This window comes from Lupinus angustifolius, chromosome LG09 (genome assembly GCF_001865875.1).
Source record: "Lupinus angustifolius cultivar Tanjil chromosome LG09, LupAngTanjil_v1.0, whole genome shotgun sequence".
NCBI classification, from domain to species: Eukaryota; Viridiplantae; Streptophyta; class Magnoliopsida; order Fabales; family Fabaceae; genus Lupinus; species Lupinus angustifolius.
Window position 1 is genome coordinate 18,631,980 of NC_032017.1, and position 19,797 is coordinate 18,651,776.

Sequence of the window (19,797 nt, forward strand, 5' to 3'; positions counted from 1 at the left end):
AATGCATGATTATATAATATATCATCTTAATGTGCACAAACCCACATACTCAAATTATCAGGTTGTGGGTCACACCCCAGATAGGTCTCCACCAACCAGCCCTAAGAATCACTTTTTTTTTGTTGAAGAAACTCAACTCATTATAATAATTACTATTGTTAGTTAATTATTACCAAGAGTGTATGTGTGTGCTTAGTAAACAGTATAATGCATGTGAGAGCCTGATGGGGTTGTGTGGAGATACCTTACCCTATGCATTGAGGACTATGCAATTTGATGATAAATTTATTTAATGAAAAAGTGATGTACTTGGTCTGGTAGTCTAGTCAGTAGGTAAGACAGGACCATCAATAGGGTCATTCAAACTTATCTAACTCTTACCCAAAAAATGCGTTAGTACACTAATGTAAGACCCAACTAAATCCCTAGGATAACCAAAAGGTCAATGATTCGATTTTTACAAGTGACACTCGTTGGGAGGAACAGTCACACACCCTGAAAGAGATTAATTTATTGTCCAAAAGGTGGAGAAATACCTGTATTAGTACCCAAAAAAGTATCTAACACTTACAATTGAATCAAGTATGTGTGAAGCTCATCATAAATTTGTTTTCTTATTTTCCATTTTTATCATGGGGACAGTGATGGGTACTTCGTTAAGAAAAAAGAAAGGCAAACAGAAAAAGTGATATGGTTAAAAGGAAAAGACTACTATTACATAATGACCATCATGTAGACTATTCCCACCACCATGACAAATATGGATAAGCCAAAGCATGTAATGACTAATGAGAAGTGATTACTGTGTTTCGTTTCCCAGGACTCTTATCTTTAACCAACAAAAAATCTGATTCATGATATACATAGTGAGGGTCAGAGACAAAAAGAGAAGAGAAAATGACCAATTGTAAAAGGGTCAAGTGGTAAAGAGAGGGCATTGGCTTCAACCCACTTGGTGAAGCAGCAAATGGATAGATAAGAAAGAAAGGAAAAGCTTTGGTTCACATCACTTATTTGCATAATCAGATCCCACTTCAAATGTTATGTTTGCTTTTACCATTTTGCCTTATGTCACATTGAATACCAACAAGGTTGGTTAAGACTTAAACATACTGCGATAGATCAACCCAAGAAAATAGTCTATTACGTACGAACGTCTCATGCATTAAATATCATATTGAGTTTACTATGTTACCAACATCTAACATTGATTACTCCTGTAATAACGAGAGAGAATGACATAACCCGTTAGTGGACTCAGGCACAGGGGGTGAGACAGGTCAGCAAATTATAGGTCCCCTCACACCTTATGGTAGTTGTATATATTTTTATATGCATAAATATCAGCATGATAATATACATATCTTCAGTCCCTATACAGAACCAAATAAGCATGTTCATTAAGAAGGTCTCTATGAAATTATTGAACAATGAAAAGAACCCACAAGATCTTCACAAGGATCTTAAAATGGAACCCCACGGAAAGAAAGGGGGTCCTGCAAAGTGTATAGAATAGCTCTCAGTGGATCATTCAACATCTAGAAAAAGAAAGATACAGACACTATATATATGGTCCGTGAATATTCTGGTATTTATTGATCACATAACAAGTGCTAACAATAACAATAAATTCAAGAGTCAGGTCTCCTCCAAAACAACATTGATATTAGGGAGATATAGATACTTTAATATCAGTCTGGGATTTGAATTCCCACCACCACCTACAAAGCTTAAACTAACTATCATTTTAACCAAAATAACACACTAACTTCACTTACAAAGTGAATGTTTTTTTGCTTCTCCACTGTGTATAATGGAAAAATAAGAGAACTTCACCTCCCCAAACCATCTGTTTTGATCCTTCTGAATATGAATAATCTCATTGCATATCATCTATTTGACCAAGGAAGTGAAATATTATTACTTACTGACCAACAATTCCTTAGAGCAGCTTCAGCAATCTCTATCTTCCCTTCCTCTGGCAGTTTTCTTTTCTAATAAGTTGAATATAAAAGCTTGTTGGAACAGACTAACCCAACAAAGCGAACCGACAAATTTTAAACTTTAACGTTGCAAAATTGAATGGTCAAATACCTGTAGGACTCCATCTTCGACATCATTCTCCCCCTATCCCTCCCTGTTCTACTTCCCCTCCTGAACCTCAGTCCTCTGAAATAAACAAGGGTAGAACGAGAAGTGCTTTCCCTGAAAATAGCATCTTTGGTGGCCTGCCATCATGACAGCCCAACACGAGTTGTTAGCATAACTTGGTTTGTCAAGGATAGAAGAAATATTGTGGCAGGTTTATTTAAGATCCCCTGCTCTATCGTTATTCACTGCACAGTCACGGCTAACAACTTCTTGAATCAAAAAATCTAGTGCAGGATGGTAACAACTTTTGGAGTATCATCCCGTGGTCCATCAAGAGACCGATACATGTACAAAATCTCAATATCATCAGCTTCCTTCTCTTCACTGTTGATCACTTCCAAGACCAGGCGGGGCAATGCTCGTGCAACTTCTTGGCAACCTTGGCGTGTCAACTTACAGGACGACATCCAGAGAAATCTCAAATTATAGTAATAGTGCAAACCAGAACGCAAACCTTCATCCCCAAATGGGCTATCCCTGATTTCAAGCTTTTGCAGATTAGGGCATCCTTCTAGCACATATTTAAGGCCCCTGTCAGAGTCTCCAGCAAAAGCAACTGACAATGTCCTAACCAATTTCCCATACCTTCCAATGTATTCAAAAGCTCGATCCGTCAGCAAACCAGACACAGAAAGTCGAGTGAGCTTCTTGCAGTTCATAACAATAGCACCAAAACCCTCATCCATGGGTTGATGAGTCACCGGATCTGTCCTATATCGCCCAATTATACAGAGACGAAACACCACAAGATCCGGGCAATTCTTTGACATAGCTACTACAGCAGCATTTGTCATTCTTTGGCAGAAAAACAAAATGGATTCCAATTTCCTACAACCCTGAGAAATTGCTTCCAAACCAACCCCAGAAACTGGACCTTCAGAATCCTCCCTGGTGTTCACAGGGAAAACCCGAAGCTCACGTAAATCTTTGCAAGTTGCAGCAACAGCTTGAAGGCCTTCATCACATACGGAATCAAGCATCTGCAAAATAGAAAACAATGTAAGATTCAGATCTCAATTCCTCACCGACACAGTCATAAATCAAAATAGCACAAACAACACATACCCAGAGTGTCTGTAATTTGTGACAGTGGTATATGACTGATTTGAGCTGTTCTGCATTGATATCAGCGTAACTTAAATTCAACGAAGTGAGATTAGCGCAAACCGGATATATTGCAGGAAGGTAATCCTCCAGAATCTCCCTGAATCCAGATAAACAAACTAACGACCTGCAAGCCGAGAACGCAGAGGCATAATCTGGCTCCTGATCGCCAATCGCCACAGTCTCTATTGCACTAAAGGAACCTGTTCCAAGATGAGTAAGCTGTGGAGCACGCAGCATTATGCGGTGCAGCTGAAAAATGGAAACATGAGAATTCAATCTAAGTTTCTTCAAACAAGGTGACCTAGTCACTAGCCTCTCCAAAGCCCAGAAATTAATCGGATACTCAACACAATCAAACACAAGAGACTCCATGTGGATTTGACTCTCCGGGAAACATGATATCCAATCCACTTCTCCTTCATCAACCATCTCAACCACACAATCCACAAGTTCAAGCACTCTCAGCACTCTGCACAAAAAATATAAAACATTAAACCCCAACCAAACCACATAAACATAGTACAAATTCCCATCCATAAAATGGTAGATTTTAGAGCGCAGACAAAAAATAGGAAGAAACATATTCCATCTAAGGTTTTAAATCTTGGTTTGGGACCAAAAGTGTGGCCGCAACATTATGGTTTTTGGAATATCCACAACCAGACCACAATTGAAGCCGAATCAGCCACATTTTCCCACAATAGTCTGCAAATTTATGGTTTTGGTCTTTGGGAGTCTCCATGACCAAAACTACAATTTAAAACCTTGATTCCACCTTTACACTCGGATCAAAATATTCTACTTTATAATCATCATAACATTGTCTTAAACCACACAAAAAAAACAATAGTGTCAATTATGCCATGGAAGCCTAATTTATTTGCAGTTAAAACCTAAACTAAAACTAAATTACAAGATCCATTCCGAATGGCCAATACCTGCACTTGTCAGCAACCACGGCGAGTCCACTACTGCCGAACCCTTCGCAGCAGACGAGAACAAGTTCTCGAAATCCGGCGAAGGATTCGGCAACGAGAGCGAGGTCATCATCAGTGACAGACATGCGTTTCAGGTGAATCTTCTCCAACCAGGGATAGGCCTTGGACAAGGCAAAACCCCATGGAGTGAAGTGGGCCCCCCAGTTCATCGGCATCAGATCGAAATCCGCGAACCGCGGTTTTCCTTTGATGGTTATGGACCGGACCCGGATGAACCGGGAAGTTGCGCGGTTCGGCGAGACCGCGTAGCAGTTTCCTATGAAGAGATCGGATCGGCTGAGTGCCTCCGCACGGTACCAGGAGCGGCATACCAATGAGGCAGCGTTGCGGTCGCGGCGCGAGGAGAGGAATTGGATCACGTTTTCTAGAACGTTCTCCAGAACTTGGTCCGGGAACGGTTGTTGAAACTCCATTTGACCCGGACCCGTGAACCCGGTTCAGGATCAGATTCAAAACGATGAGGGAAGATCGTTTTTTGATGACATGGGGTTTGAGTTTTGATGAAAAAGATTGAAACTTTGATTGGTTTGAAGAGAAGGGTTGTGAAGTGAGAGAGGAAGAGAGAGAGAGGAAGAAGATGGTGACGAAATGAGGAGAGAGAAAGAGAGAGAGAATAGGTATTTGATTAGTTTAATTGGTGAGACACAGTGAACACATGAGTGACAATGAATAAGGATACTCAGGAGTGAAACTTGATTAGGTATATTTTCACTCACAAAAATATTATTTTATTATATATAAACCAGTGTGTATAAACATTTCATGTCTGCCGGCGAATATTATGTGATACTATATATTCAATTTTTATATATTATATTTTTTTGTGTACTTATGATAATGTTTAATTTAAGGTGAGATATATGGTTAATTAATGGATTGGTGGTAGCTGTTTAGGATAATATAGTTTTTTTGTAAAAATTAAATAACGTTAAAGGTAATATAGGAAATGAAAATTACATCATGAGAGAGAGAAGTTATTTCAAATTTTAACTTTATATATAGTATAGATATAGATATAAATATATAAAAATGATAATATTTATCATATTATTGTTTCATTTATTTTTTTGGAGTATTTGTTTCTATTGATTGACAGAATCATATTTATTCTGAGTGACAAGATTATATTGTCTATGTCTCTAAGCTTTAGCATTGGAATTCTCCATGCTCCTATCTCTTTCATTCATCACAGATATCCAAATCACTTCTCTCTCATACTTTCTATTTCTACTCTATTCTATCCATGTTTCATGGATTTCCTTTTACAAGCTTGTGTACTTTATTTTACTCACTTTTCTTAAATGTTTCACTTATTAATAAATTTTCATGTTGTTAGTTGTTACGGTTTCCATAACGGTAAAGTTTATGGAATAGTCCATACATTTTTTTAGCTTATTCATAGAATAACTTTCTTTCCCAAAGTATCAATGTTACAATACATTAACCAGGCCGGGTTCATAGTAAAAAAGTTTATCCTTACCTAGTCTTAAGTTTTCCTTTGAAAGAGTAGAAAAATGAGGAGAAAAAAAAATGAGAGAAGAAGAGTGGAAGAGAAATGCATTTTTTCTGTCATTTGGTTTAAGAGAAACTTTAAGAAGAGATAATGAAAAAGGCATCAAGGTCCAACATATTTCTTTCTTCTCTCAAGTGGGGAGAAAATGGGAGGAGAAGAGTAATGGAGAAAAAACACATCTTTCTTTCACTTTTTATTTAACCAAACAACATAAAAATCTACTATATTTTCATATATTTCTCGTTTTTCATTCTCTTTCTCATATATTTATCACTTTCTTCTCTCTAACCAAAGGAAGCATGAATATTGGTCGAGTCATTTTTTGATTTCAAATCCAACCATATACCCAATTAAATATAATATATACTTATTGTAGATATAGTCTTCTCATTATTGCTTATTATTATGAATATATAATTGATATATAAAATAATATATATAAATATATATATTGTTAATCATGTATATACCATGAAAAAATTAGAGAGTCAATGATACTTTTGACTAAAGAGATGTCATTATTTTGTACACAATTGATTAGAGACACACGTGAGTGATTATAAGTTAGGTCAGATCATGTTTGTCTCCTACCTAATCCTAAATATTGATGAATCTAATTTTTTAATCTGAAATTAGTCTTATACCCAATAAAACACAATTATATTCAAACCTAATCATAATCAGGTCATATCAAATAAGCAAGTAGAGTCATGTCATGCTCATCTTATCATGTATCCTTAACTTTCATAACATTATCGTACTCCTCCATGTCCTAATTTATATGAACATCAATATAGGTTTTCAGTTAAAGGGATTTATAAAAAATATATTTTATAGTGTAGGTCAAGTAAGCTTTTATTATTTTTAAATAAAACTAATATATTTTTTCTTAAAAACATCAACTCACATTTCTCAACAATCATCTCCATATATACATGAATACAAATCACCTCTGTATATAAACATAGATCATTTAATCACGTCTTACATTAATTTCCGAAATGTAATTAAATTATCTATCTTTTCATACTCATACATTCATATATTACAAAAAAGATTTATCATTTTGTATATATCATGAATTATATAAAAAAATATAAAAGTATTACATACAGTTTTAATTTTAAACTCGGTTATTTTAAAATAAAATAAAATCTTAAAACGTCCTTTAATTCATTTTTGTATGCTAGTTATTCTTCTTCCACGGTTCCACCCAGACAAATTCCTCAAATCAATGTTACCAATATGACTAGACGTTAATGTTGGGTATTTCAAGTGTAAATGAAGAAGTCTCATATTAGGTAAAAATGAAAAGATTGGTGGTAGCTGTTTAGGATAATATAGTTTTTTTGTAAAAATTAAATAACGTTAAAGGTAATATAGGAAATGAAAATTACATCATGAGAGAGAGAAGTTATTTCAAATTTTAACTTTATATATAGTATAGATATAGATATAAATATATAAAAATGATAATATTTATCATATTATTGTTTCATTTATTTTTTTGGAGTATTTGTTTCTATTGATTGACAGAATCATATTTATTCTGAGTGACAAGATTATATTGTCTATGTCTCTAAGCTTTAGCATTGGAATTCTCCATGCTCCTATCTCTTTCATTCATCACAGATATCCAAATCACTTCTCTCTCATACTTTCTATTTCTACTCTATTCTATCCATGTTTCATGGATTTCCTTTTACAAGCTTGTGTACTTTATTTTACTCACTTTTCTTAAATGTTTCACTTATTAATAAATTTTCATGTTGTTAGTTGTTACGGTTTCCATAACGGTAAAGTTTATGGAATAGTCCATACATTTTTTTAGCTTATTCATAGAATAACTTTCTTTCCCAAAGTATCAATGTTACAATACATTAACCAGGCCGGGTTCATAGTAAAAAAGTTTATCCTTACCTAGTCTTAAGTTTTCCTTTGAAAGAGTAGAAAAATGAGGAGAAAAAAAAATGAGAGAAGAAGAGTGGAAGAGAAATGCATTTTTTCTGTCATTTGGTTTAAGAGAAACTTTAAGAAGAGATAATGAAAAAGGCATCAAGGTCCAACATATTTCTTTCTTCTCTCAAGTGGGGAGAAAATGGGAGGAGAAGAGTAATGGAGAAAAAACACATCTTTCTTTCACTTTTTATTTAACCAAACAACATAAAAATCTACTATATTTTCATATATTTCTCGTTTTTCATTCTCTTTCTCATATATTTATCACTTTCTTCTCTCTAACCAAAGGAAGCATGAATATTGGTCGAGTCATTTTTTGATTTCAAATCCAACCATATACCCAATTAAATATAATATATACTTATTGTAGATATAGTCTTCTCATTATTGCTTATTATTATGAATATATAATTGATATATAAAATAATATATATAAATATATATATTGTTAATCATGTATATACCATGAAAAAATTAGAGAGTCAATGATACTTTTGACTAAAGAGATGTCATTATTTTGTACACAATTGATTAGAGACACACGTGAGTGATTATAAGTTAGGTCAGATCATGTTTGTCTCCTACCTAATCCTAAATATTGATGAATCTAATTTTTTAATCTGAAATTAGTCTTATACCCAATAAAACACAATTATATTCAAACCTAATCATAATCAGGTCATATCAAATAAGCAAGTAGAGTCATGTCATGCTCATCTTATCATGTATCCTTAACTTTCATAACATTATCGTACTCCTCCATGTCCTAATTTATATGAACATCAATATAGGTTTTCAGTTAAAGGGATTTATAAAAAATATATTTTATAGTGTAGGTCAAGTAAGCTTTTATTATTTTTAAATAAAACTAATATATTTTTTCTTAAAAACATCAACTCACATTTCTCAACAATCATCTCCATATATACATGAATACAAATCACCTCTGTATATAAACATAGATCATTTAATCACGTCTTACATTAATTTCCGAAATGTAATTAAATTATCTATCTTTTCATACTCATACATTCATATATTACAAAAAAGATTTATCATTTTGTATATATCATGAATTATATAAAAAAATATAAAAGTATTACATACAGTTTTAATTTTAAACTCGGTTATTTTAAAATAAAATAAAATCTTAAAACGTCCTTTAATTCATTTTTGTATGCTAGTTATTCTTCTTCCACGGTTCCACCCAGACAAATTCCTCAAATCAATGTTACCAATATGACTAGACGTTAATGTTGGGTATTTCAAGTGTAAATGAAGAAGTCTCATATTAGGTAAAAATGAAAAAATGGATGAGTTAAAGAGCATATAAGTGGATAAACCCATAAACTTAATACCTTAAGGTTTTGGATCAAGATGTGGTGTCAAACTCACTTATATGCTTCTTTCACTTAGCTCATAAAAGAATATTGTAATTCATTAATGAAGATCTCCCAACAATTAATCAGGGAAAAACGTTGGTAAAATGATACATTTTAGTAAATTAAGTATACATATTATAATAATATTAAGAAAAAACAATGTCAAAAATGAATGTTATGGTGGTACTGGTAGACCATATTTTAGAGAAACAAATAAGGAAGTGATTTGTCTTTGATCATCCACAATAATATATATTTTTTTTGGTAGAAAAAAACAATATATTTTAGTTAAACTTACTTCATTCCTAATTCTTTATTATTTAAAAGAAAATAAAATCAACTAACATGATTCTCTAAAAACTGCTTTGTAAGATAGATATTTACTGATTCATACTAGTATGAATGGAGGACCTTTATAATTATTATATGATACAAATTTGGATCAAGGTTGTGTGTTTACTTGTTGAGCAAGCTGGTACAATATGATGTTTTTAACTATGTCAAAAACCACACACTTTACATCTTCTCACTCTCTGATAGATGGTTTCTATCAATCAGTGTTAATAATTCTAGAAATTAGAGAGAACAAGAGAGATTGAGCAATGTTCTAGATATTTTTCATATCTCATCAAAGGAAAGTCATTCAACTTAAATACAATAAGCAAACCCTAATTATGATGTTAGCCATACACTTGGCAACATCTTGATTAAAAGGTAATTTCTTAAAAGGAAAATTAAAATAGAAAGTTCTAGACAATATAATCTGCCATCCATTTAGGGGGAACTCTGGGCCTTTTATTATTAAGCCCATTTATCTTATCAATACTACCTTGTCCTTAAGGTTGAGGCCCAATTTGGTTGACTCTATTGGAGATAGAATGAGATCCATGTCCTTAGGTGGAGGACTCGTGGAGCCCAATTGGCTTTATAAGGAGGAGATTTTCAAATTCCTTGAAGTAGATTCTTGTGGATAGAAGATCCCAAGTGGCACTTGCTGAATGGGGGAAAAGAATTTCCGTGTAGAGATAAGAGGTAAGGGTTATTGCTTCAGTAATTGGATTTGAAATCCGTGGAATTACGATGGTGCCCTTGTTAGTTGATGTGTCCCCCATAACTTGGTGATTGAGTTTTAAAGTGGAATTCATTAGTTTATTGTTTGTCTTTTCTTTTGCAGAGTGTGTTTTACCTTTGTCTTCTCTCTTCTCCTCCCTTTCTAATTTTTTATTTATCAGTGTTTCCTTCCTCTGAATTTATCAAAGGCTGGGAATCCTAATTCACAAGATGAGTTCCCCAAAAAAGGTTTAAGCTTGGAAACATGAAACACCAGGTGAACTTGACACCCTTCCGGCATAGCAAGCTCATACGCGACCATGCCTACACGGTTGAGTATTTGGTAAGGCCCAAAAAAACCTTTACTCAACTTTTGGTTTGCACTCCTTAACACTGTGTGCTGATGGTACGGCTGAAGTTTCAGCCACACCCAATCACCAACGGCGAAAACACGATCACTTATGTGTTTATCGCTCTGAGCCTTCATCCTTTGTTGGGTTTTATACAAATTATTTTTTAGTTGGGTGATTAATAATTGTCTCTCATGCAGGGAAACGTTCAGTTCTTGCTCTGAACTTTGGCAAAATGTATAATCTATTATAGTCGGAGGACGCCGTCCATATAGAGCTTGGAATGGGATCATGTTCTTAGATGAATGCTTAGAGGTATTGTACCAATACTCAGCCATAGACAAGAATGTGAACCACTTTTTTCGATGGTCACTTTTGAAACATCGCAGGTAAGCCTCTAATTCTCTGTTTACCACTTCGGTTTGTCCGTTCGATTCTGGATGATAAGCGATACTAAAGCAAAATTTTGTTCCATGCATGCGAAAAAATTCTTTCCAGAAACTACTCAGAAATAATTTATCTCGATCTGACACAATAGTTCTGGGAATGCCATAACGGCGAAAGATCTCAGCAGTGAAGCGATTGGCTAATTGTATTGCAGTAAAACGGCTCGGTAGTGCTATAAAGTGGCTATATTTTGTAAATTTATCCATCACAACCCATATCACTGTGTGTCCAAATGATGGGGGAAGGAAAGTAATGAAATCCATGGAGATGTCTTCCCAAACTTATTGAGGCACAGGTAATGGTTGAAGTTTTCCTTGCTAATTTGAGGGCACATATTTGTTCTATTGACATATAAGACAACGCTTCATGAAGTTCTTGGTTTCTTTGTACTGCCCAGGCCAAAAGAAGGAAGTTGTCAGTTTGGCCATGGTCGGTTTGAGGCCCGGATGCCCGACCGTCGGGGTTGAGTGATATTCATAAAGCAATATGGCTCGCAAACGAATATTAGCAGGTATATACAGCTGTGTTTTGTAGTATAACAATCCATTTTTTTCATGATAAATCTCCGTAGAAGATTTCAGAAGTTTTTCCACTGACAGTTTGTCCTCTGTTGTGGTATAGAACTGAGCAAGCTGATTCAAAACTGATGGAACCGGAGAGCTCAAGGACACTAGGATCGATTCTGGTGACTAACACCGAGATAGAGCATCAACAACTCTATTTTCTTGCCCAGGTTTGTAAAATATCTCATAATGAAATCCTTGTAATTTGGTTGCCCATCGTTGATGTTTTGTGGTTTGAAAAGTCTGAGTTAACCTGTGTTTCACACTTTGTTGGCCTATAAATATGTGAAAATATCTGCCTAGTAGACTCTGACGCCATTTCATTACTGATTGTGTAACAACAAATAGTTACCGGACATAAGCGGAGGCAGCTTGCATTCGATTCGATAGTTTCTTGCTAAAAAAGACTACTGGATGCCCATTTTGCGACAACACTGCTCCAATAGCTAATGCAAACGCAACTATCTCAACATCGAAGACAACATTGAAGTCTGGAAGCACTAATATTGGGCTTTGTGTCATTTTATGTTTTATTTGTGTAAATGCATCTAGTGTCATAGACGGCCATATAAACTGTGATTGTTTTAATAAATCTGTGAGTAGAGCGGCGTGAGAGGCGTAGTTTCGAATGAAACGATGATAGAATCCAGTCAGGCCCAAGAATCCACGTAAATGTGTCAAAGAGCACGGAATGGGCCATTCAACAATGGCTTGGATTTTGTCGGGGTCAGGTTGAACCTCATTGCCTGACAAAATATGGCCCAAGTATGCAACCGATTTCACACCAAAAATACACTTAGACATTTTAGCATAAAATTGATGATCAAATAGCAAGCGTAAAATAATGGAAGGTGGCTAACGTGATCTGTCAATATGAGGCTATGAACCAAAATATCATCAAAAAATACTAGCACAAACTTGCGTAAATAGGGTCTCAATAGGTCATTCAATGTGAACTAAAATGTAGATGGGGCATTTTTAAGCCCCAAAGTCATTACCAAGAATTCATAGTGGTCATCGAAAGTCCGGAAAGCAGTCTTGTGCATATTTTCTAGTCTTACCCGAATCTGGTGATACCGAGATCGCAAATCAATTTTTTGAAAAGATTGAGGCGATTCCGACTTCATCGAGAAGTTCATCAATAGTGGGAATTGGAAAATGATCCTTCACTGTGATAGCATTGAGGCTACGATAATCGACACAGAACCACCATGTTCCATCTTTCTTTCTCACCAACAACACCGGAGAAGAAAAAAGACTTGTATTTGGGATGACAATCCTTTCATGCAATATGTCAGATAATAGTTTGGTCATGACATCTTTTTGGTGGTGTGGATATCTATAGGGTTTAACATTAACAAGTTGAGAGTTGGGCAGTAGGGTAATGTGGTGATTGTGTGGTCTAGAAGGTGGTAGTCCTTTGGGTGGGTTCAATATGTGGGTAAAGGAGTCTAGGATAGTTTGGATTTCTAGGTATGGAGGGTTAGTTGGTAGAATGGGGTTAGGTAATGTTGTAGTAGTAATGGGGTTTGGTTATGGGAAGGAAATACAAAAAAAATCTACAATAGAGTTGGTTTGGGAAAGTATGTTTAATTGGTTTAGGGAAGCTATATTTGGTGGTTGTGAAGTTTGGTCTATGAGGGTAATAGATTTGTTGTTATAGTGAAAACACATTGAATGTATAGCAAATTCAGAGGTAATGGGTCCAAGTGTTTGTAACCACTCAATACCTAAGACCAATTTTTTCCCTTAGATAAGTAGCAAATAGAAAGGTACAAGGAAAAGTTTTTTTTTCCAATTGTAGTGGGGTTTCTTTGCACACTTATGTGCAATAAATATGGTCACCGTTTCCCACCATTAATGGAAAGTGATGAGTAGGAAAAATCTCCAATCTGAGGAACTGAGCTACCCGTGGTTACATAACATTATAAGAGTTGCATGTGTCAATCAAGACATGAACTGGTTGACCATGAATAAGACCCTGAAATTTGAGTGCCCTAGGTGAAGTATTGCCTTTGAGGGCTTGAGCAGAGAGTTGAAAATGAACAAATTCTTCAAGGTTCTCTGGTAGGGAATTTTCTACTGTTATAGTAGGAGAAGTGTCCACTTGTGTTTCCAAGATTGGTTGTAGATTGCACAACTCAGTAGGGTCATCATCAGTCAGAAACAAAAAAAAATTGCTTGGGTTGACATTTGTAACCAAAAATATATTTCTCATCACAATGATAACAAAGACCATGGGCTCTACATTCTTGCATCTAGGTTGCAGTTAAATGTTTAATGACCACTTTATTTTGTGGTATATAGACAGATCCAGTGAAAGGTGAAACATTATGCTGATTAGTGGGTCTTGGAAAACGTGTCATTGGTTTTTCATCATTTATTTTACCCTCAATCAACTTAGCTAAACCTATAACATGACTAATTGAATGAGGTTGTAAAATGGCTAACTCCCTACGAATTTCCACCTTAAGACCAGAAATAAAACAATTTAACATCATTTCTGGAGGAAGACCTGCCACTTTGTTAGAAAGTTTTTCAAAACTGTTTGTCGGGCCTTACTTTTTTTAAGGGTGGTATCCCATGCCTGACTTGTTTTGTTCAATAAATTTGGAACATCAAAGCCCAAGGAGAGTAGACAGTCTTCTAGTCTTTGATGAATTGTGGAGAGTTTGAGATAAAGACTACATATATTGCTGTAATACATGGGCCAGATTGTTGACCCAAAAATAAAATTATTTTTACAAGAGTTAGCAAGTCCACCCTTCAATTACCTTTGTTAAAAACAAAATGAATATTAAAACTTAAAACAGACCAACCGATCTTATTTTTAGCATCGATATTATATAAAAAACATTTTCAGTAGTGTCAGTGTATATATATATATTTTTCTCTTTTTGATACCGAATATAAATTAAACCCCAGACATACTTAATAAAAGTTATTTGTCAAAGTGTGTTGATTTTATTATAATGCCATTATTATGCGAGTGGCAGAATAATAAGTTTAAAAAACATTTGAAATTTGATGTTGCTCCACCTTCCAGATTCAAATTTATGCAAATGACATTTGTGCAGCTTTCCTTTTGTGAGTTTGTCCACACATGTACAACCTTCTACCCAATTGTGGCCATACTAAATATTCCTTTTCTGGATCATTCTCAAACTACTATTTTCAAATCTACCTAACATATTCTCTCAGATCAAATTTGTTAGTACTATCATGCAAATGGGCAATGGATAATAAATTTGATTAATAATTTTTAAAAAAAAATTCATGATCCAGTACAAAACTTTAACAAGTATATTAAAATATTTGATTTTACCATTTCCCAAATATGTTAAAAATATTTCTCCCCTTTACTTTAATTTAAAATTGAGAGTTTAAAGTCTCCCCAAATAATCGACCAGCAAACCACTTATAACTTCTAAATGACTAGTTTTTTCATATATCTTTTCATTTCTTATGTAATACTCATTTTCTTTTCTATTTTTTTTCACCACTGCACATGATTAATCTTTTCTTATATATTTTTATGAATTAGTCATTCTTTACTTATTTATTCCTATCAATTATAGTTTTATTTTTTCTTAGTAAATTTATTACCTACTTTTTTCTTACCAAACTCCCTCTAGAATTGTTGAGATATAAAGGGAAATATAAGGCTTCAAGTGTATATGCAAGTCTATTTTTTGAATTTAAAATATTTCATTTTTCTTAATTCTCTCCAAAATTCAACTCATAAACTGAACTCAATCTCTAACACATCTATTTTGATATTCGTTATTTACTACTTACTATTTAAAAATATGTTATAAAATTCAACTCAGAAACTAAACTCACTCTCATGTTCATTGTTTACTACTTACCATCTAAAAACATGTAATAAGTTATCTTTCAAAATTCAACATATTGTTACATAAATTTTGTGCGAAACCCAACAATATTTTACCTCAAGACTAATTCCACAGCCAACTGGCAAATCTTTCAGAAGCCTTGATGTATCCTGCAAGAAGATGGTGAAAAAAGTGTTTTGTTCTTTGCATTCAAATGGTTTTTTGTTGGCTTATTTAATGGTCCCTCCATATTTTCTCAGATGAAGTCTTGGCTATGAGGGGATGTATTTAATGGCACTGACATTGTGGCCCTAACTATACCTGATGGTTGATCAGAGTACGGTAAGATCAAACTCTGTCATGGCCCATCTCTTCTATATTCATCATTAACATTTCCTATCATGTAGGGACCCTCTTGCCCTATTCTTTGACCTCGTTACTCATCAACCCAGCACCCATGTCTCCATACTTCATAACCAACATCACACTTAGGAACTTACACAAAATCTGGGATCTAATGGGTCGACAAGATATATGTAGTTACCTTCATACAAGATGTAGGGACTAAGATAAGAGTTACATCATGCAATGCAAATTAACACATACAAGATGAATAAAACATTGATAACATGTATAAAACATTCATAGACTTGCAATTTTCTCATACATATATATGTTAATACATATAAAGTTATTATAATTCATTTTTAGAAACAATAAGTAGGGACTAAGATAAGAGGTATTATGCATTAATCAATTATGATTTCATAAATATGTGAAACTATAATGATAATTAATTATCGGAGAGTATTAATAAGCAATTTAAAATAAAGAAAATAATATATCATTCACCATTTATATTTCATAGCTTAATCAACATTTTTTGTATGGGCAATTCACTTAATAAATAAGAAAATATTGAGTGTTATAAGAACAAGTGGTACTCTTATCCACAAAAACATTACACAATACAACTCAGACAACTAGAAAGCTTCAAACTCATTCCATAAAGGAGAAAGTAAAACCAGAAAAACGACCATAAAAAATGTTCCAAGAATGAAGATGAATCCAGTATATTACTCATCTACATTAATCAGCATTGTTCTTAAATAAACATCAGTATTGGTTCTATTGCTTTGTTTTATCATGACTCACAGTATATCAGGGCTGTTACATAGGTGATAACATTCCCTTCCTTAATTCCTTATTCAACAACAAGAACTGAACTTGACATCAATGTTCTCTATTTTATACAATAGGGAAGTTGCCTTGAAATATGGAACCAAGATTGGTGAAAATATGTTTGTGTAAGAAAAATAGTTTGACGTTATCATTGCTTATTTATGGTGATTAGCGGTAAATTGGGAGAATATTGGTCATCATTTTTAGTTTCTACCAAAAACTGCAATTCTACTTTTTTTATCCATAAAAAAGTGAGCACAAGTCCAATTTCATTACTGTCTTGACACGTCAATTTCGTTAGACAGAGGATCTACCATAGTAGAGTGAATGCATTATTTTACTCATATGTCAAGATTGGTAGAGAAGGAAAATCAATCTCAGTAGAATGAATCATCTTAAGAACTAATCTCTTTGATAAAATTCTTTGTTATGCATAAAATGTATGTTTAATTTTTTAAATTATATTTTAATTGGCTTACTTTTTTTTATAATTCAAAGGTATATTAGAGGCTAGTACCAGGTGTACTCAAAACCTTATATAAGAGTTAACAAAATGAAGAAATAGAAAGAGTACTGTTGGAGTAAGACTCCTTTTCAGGGAAGTGCCCTACAAAAAAAAACAAAAAAAAACAATTATATCTTTTTATTCAAAACTAAGTATAAAAAAATCAATTATCTTTCTAATAATAGAAAGGATCCTGCTCGTACTAATTATTGATACATGAATTTGGGTTCATAAACCAATCAAAAAATGAGACTTTCCAACCAAAACAATGCATTAGCTAGTCCCAAGAACTTACCATAACAACATCCAAAAGTGATCCAGATCAAATCTCCCATTAAATATTATATACTTATTAAATAAATAAATATTTTGATATTAATTATTATATACTTAATAATTACTTATTATATATGTATTAAATATTATTTGATATCATATAAATGAATATCTAACTAACTAAAATACTTTTTTCCTTTAAAAATAAAGGTTAAAGTGCAATATTAATTTCCGTTAAATAATGTATAAGAAATATAATTTTTGCTTCTTTTTTTGTTCTATCATTTTTCAACTTTTGATTAGTAGCTTATTGTGAAAAGAATCCTTGAAGCTTTTTGCAATGTAGAAAAAAATTATATATTTTTTTCTAATATGCTTTGCACTTGCACTTTTTGGAAAATCCTTGAAATATCTTGGAATGAAGAAGAAATGTACAGTTCTTTGTTTTTTTTCCATCTTTTGTATTGATTTTTTATTATGCAAAGTGTGTTTGTTATAATTGTTTCTTTTGGAGAATCCTTGAAACAATACAGAAGAGATGTATTAATTTTTCATTCCAATCTTTTTTCTTTTTCTCTCCTATAACTTTTGATTATATGCAAAAATATTTTCTTTGTGGTTGCTTATGCAAAGTTTTGCTTCTTTATAGACGGAAAATCTATTTTTTATGTAAAATTGTTTTTGTCAAATTTCTTCTAATGAAGAATTCTGGAAGCTTCTTTCAATGCATAAAAAAAGGATTTTGTTTTGTTTTTTATTCCATCCTTTCGCTGCTTTCTTTTATACTTAATGAACTTATTCCCTGCATTGATGCACCTTAACAAAAGTTTAATCATGCGGAAGGATATATAATGTTCCTAACATTTAGGGAAAGATAACATGATGCTTCAACGTCATGTCTCAACTCTCAAACATACTTGAGGATGCATGTTACATGTCGACGATGTTGCAATCTCATCTTGAATTTTTATTTGACCAAGACTAACTAGTGGTACTACCCTCGAACTTTACAAGTCAAGTGACACTTGCATTCAATTTATGAACTCAAAAATGATCAAACCAGATCAAAGAAAAGGAAAGGTGATGTATGACCAACTGAATCTGTTAAATGTTAATGTCTAAACTCTGAAGTTATTCCTCACACGACATGCTTTCACCTATCAAATTTCATCTTTTTTGCCCCAACTTATGCTCCATCTTTACTTTATATTTTGTCAAAAAACTTCACTTAGATTTTAGTTAAACATACCCCACTCATTGTAATCAAATATGTTATAACCCTCAAAATCCTTTAGCCCATTCATTCTCAACTCACTCAAGTCTAAACTGACTGATCCCATTTTCTCATAAAAGTGTAAAATTTATGCACTATTGTTATAAAGGTTTATACAGATCAATCATTCTTTTATATTACTTATTTTAAATAGTAAATGATAATTAAATATGAATGATTAATAATTTAATGATAGTGTATAAAATTCATACATTATTAATATGTACATTTTTTTTCTCTTTTCCCATTAGATGTGTCACCACATCAAATTTAAATCAAAGTGACAATAAAAATTTGGGTTCGAAATTGCAGGTTGAAAGAAGAAGACCACCACAAGGTGGCGATAGATTTGAGAACAACATCCTATTAGAGGGCGCAAAGTGATGATGACTATGAACAATTATGGGATAACTTCTATAGTTGTTAGTTTAGTTGTAAATTTACACATTTGTGACCCAATTGTGCAAGTGATAATTAAAATTAAAATTATCCAACTTTTGTAGTTTGGTCAACAAGTTGTAAATTTACACATGACACATTTGCTATCTAAATGCATAAGTCAAATAATTTTTGAAAATGGAACTGTAAAAACTAATTTGATGAAGAAAAAAAACTACATAACCAACATTAATTAGATGTAGAAGATGTAAGGTTTGTTGATAAGTGAGAAGGGATGGTGATGTAAGGGAAGGGATATGGGTACACACCTGTTGTCTCATAGTTTGTACCATTTCATGTGCTATAGATTTGTGATTACTCTGAAAAAATATATTTAAGTTAAAATTTAATTATTAAATATATTTTTGACCAATCACAAACTTATGGCACAAACTGTGGGATAAGAGATATGCCCTCAAGGGATATAGTGGGGTCAGAGAGGAGAAAAAAGAATAGGGCAAGGGATTGAGAAGAGAACATTGCTGGAATGTTAAAAACTAGGAGACACACATAGCTTGAATATAATAGTTGGATGTGTGTCTTTAACATTGCAACAACGCTATTTTTAACATTACAACATATGAGAGAGTCGGTTTAATCATTTGAGGGGATAGTATGCTAGTAGATTTACTTGGATGTGCTTCCAATATGAAATGACACTTTAGAGTCATAGTGCCCAAATTTATAAATCCTTACACTTCCTCTTAATCTATTGATGTGATGCGTCCTAATTTAACGCTAGTTGACCTGAAAACACAATTTTTTAT

General features: G+C 33.3%; 1 protein-coding gene and 1 long non-coding RNA gene across 4 annotated transcripts; one reads left to right on the top strand and one right to left on the bottom strand.

Moving 5' to 3' along the window:
* On the bottom strand, positions 1,571-4,912 carry LOC109357395 (transport inhibitor response 1-like protein). Of its 3 annotated transcripts, XM_019601336.1 has the most exons (5): positions 4,197-4,912; positions 3,217-3,727; positions 2,049-3,131; positions 1,737-2,015; positions 1,571-1,683 (listed from the first exon to the last, which is right to left on the bottom strand). In XM_019601336.1, exons 1-3 carry the CDS (start codon positions 4,667-4,669, stop codon positions 2,376-2,378), a joined length of 1,740 nt encoding a protein of 579 aa, XP_019456881.1. In that variant the 5' UTR covers positions 4,670-4,912; the 3' UTR covers positions 1,571-1,683; positions 1,737-2,015; positions 2,049-2,375. The 3 variants fall into 3 exon arrangements, with proteins under 3 accessions (XP_019456881.1, XP_019456882.1, XP_019456880.1); XM_019601337.1 differs by having other exon boundaries at positions 1,571-1,978; positions 2,095-3,131; XM_019601335.1 differs by having other exon boundaries at positions 1,571-2,015.
* Positions 10,956-11,465, top strand: LOC109357396. The gene is made up of 2 exons (XR_002108854.1): positions 10,956-11,252; positions 11,355-11,465. It is a non-coding gene; the product is annotated as an uncharacterized LOC109357396 (long non-coding RNA).

Excerpts from the sequence above, each read along its gene's own strand:
- LOC109357395 (XM_019601337.1), bottom strand. The coding sequence starts at position 4,669 with ATGGAGTTTCAACAACCGTTCCCGGACCAAGTTCTGGAGAACGTTCTA. Across the intron at positions 3,728-4,196 it reads GTGGTTGCTGACAAGTGCAG|AGTGCTGAGAGTGCTTGAAC; the intron begins GTATTGGCCATT and ends TTTTTTGTGCAG. Across the intron at positions 3,132-3,216 it reads ACAAATTACAGACACTCTGG|ATGCTTGATTCCGTATGTGA; the intron begins GTATGTGTTGTT and ends TCTATTTTGCAG.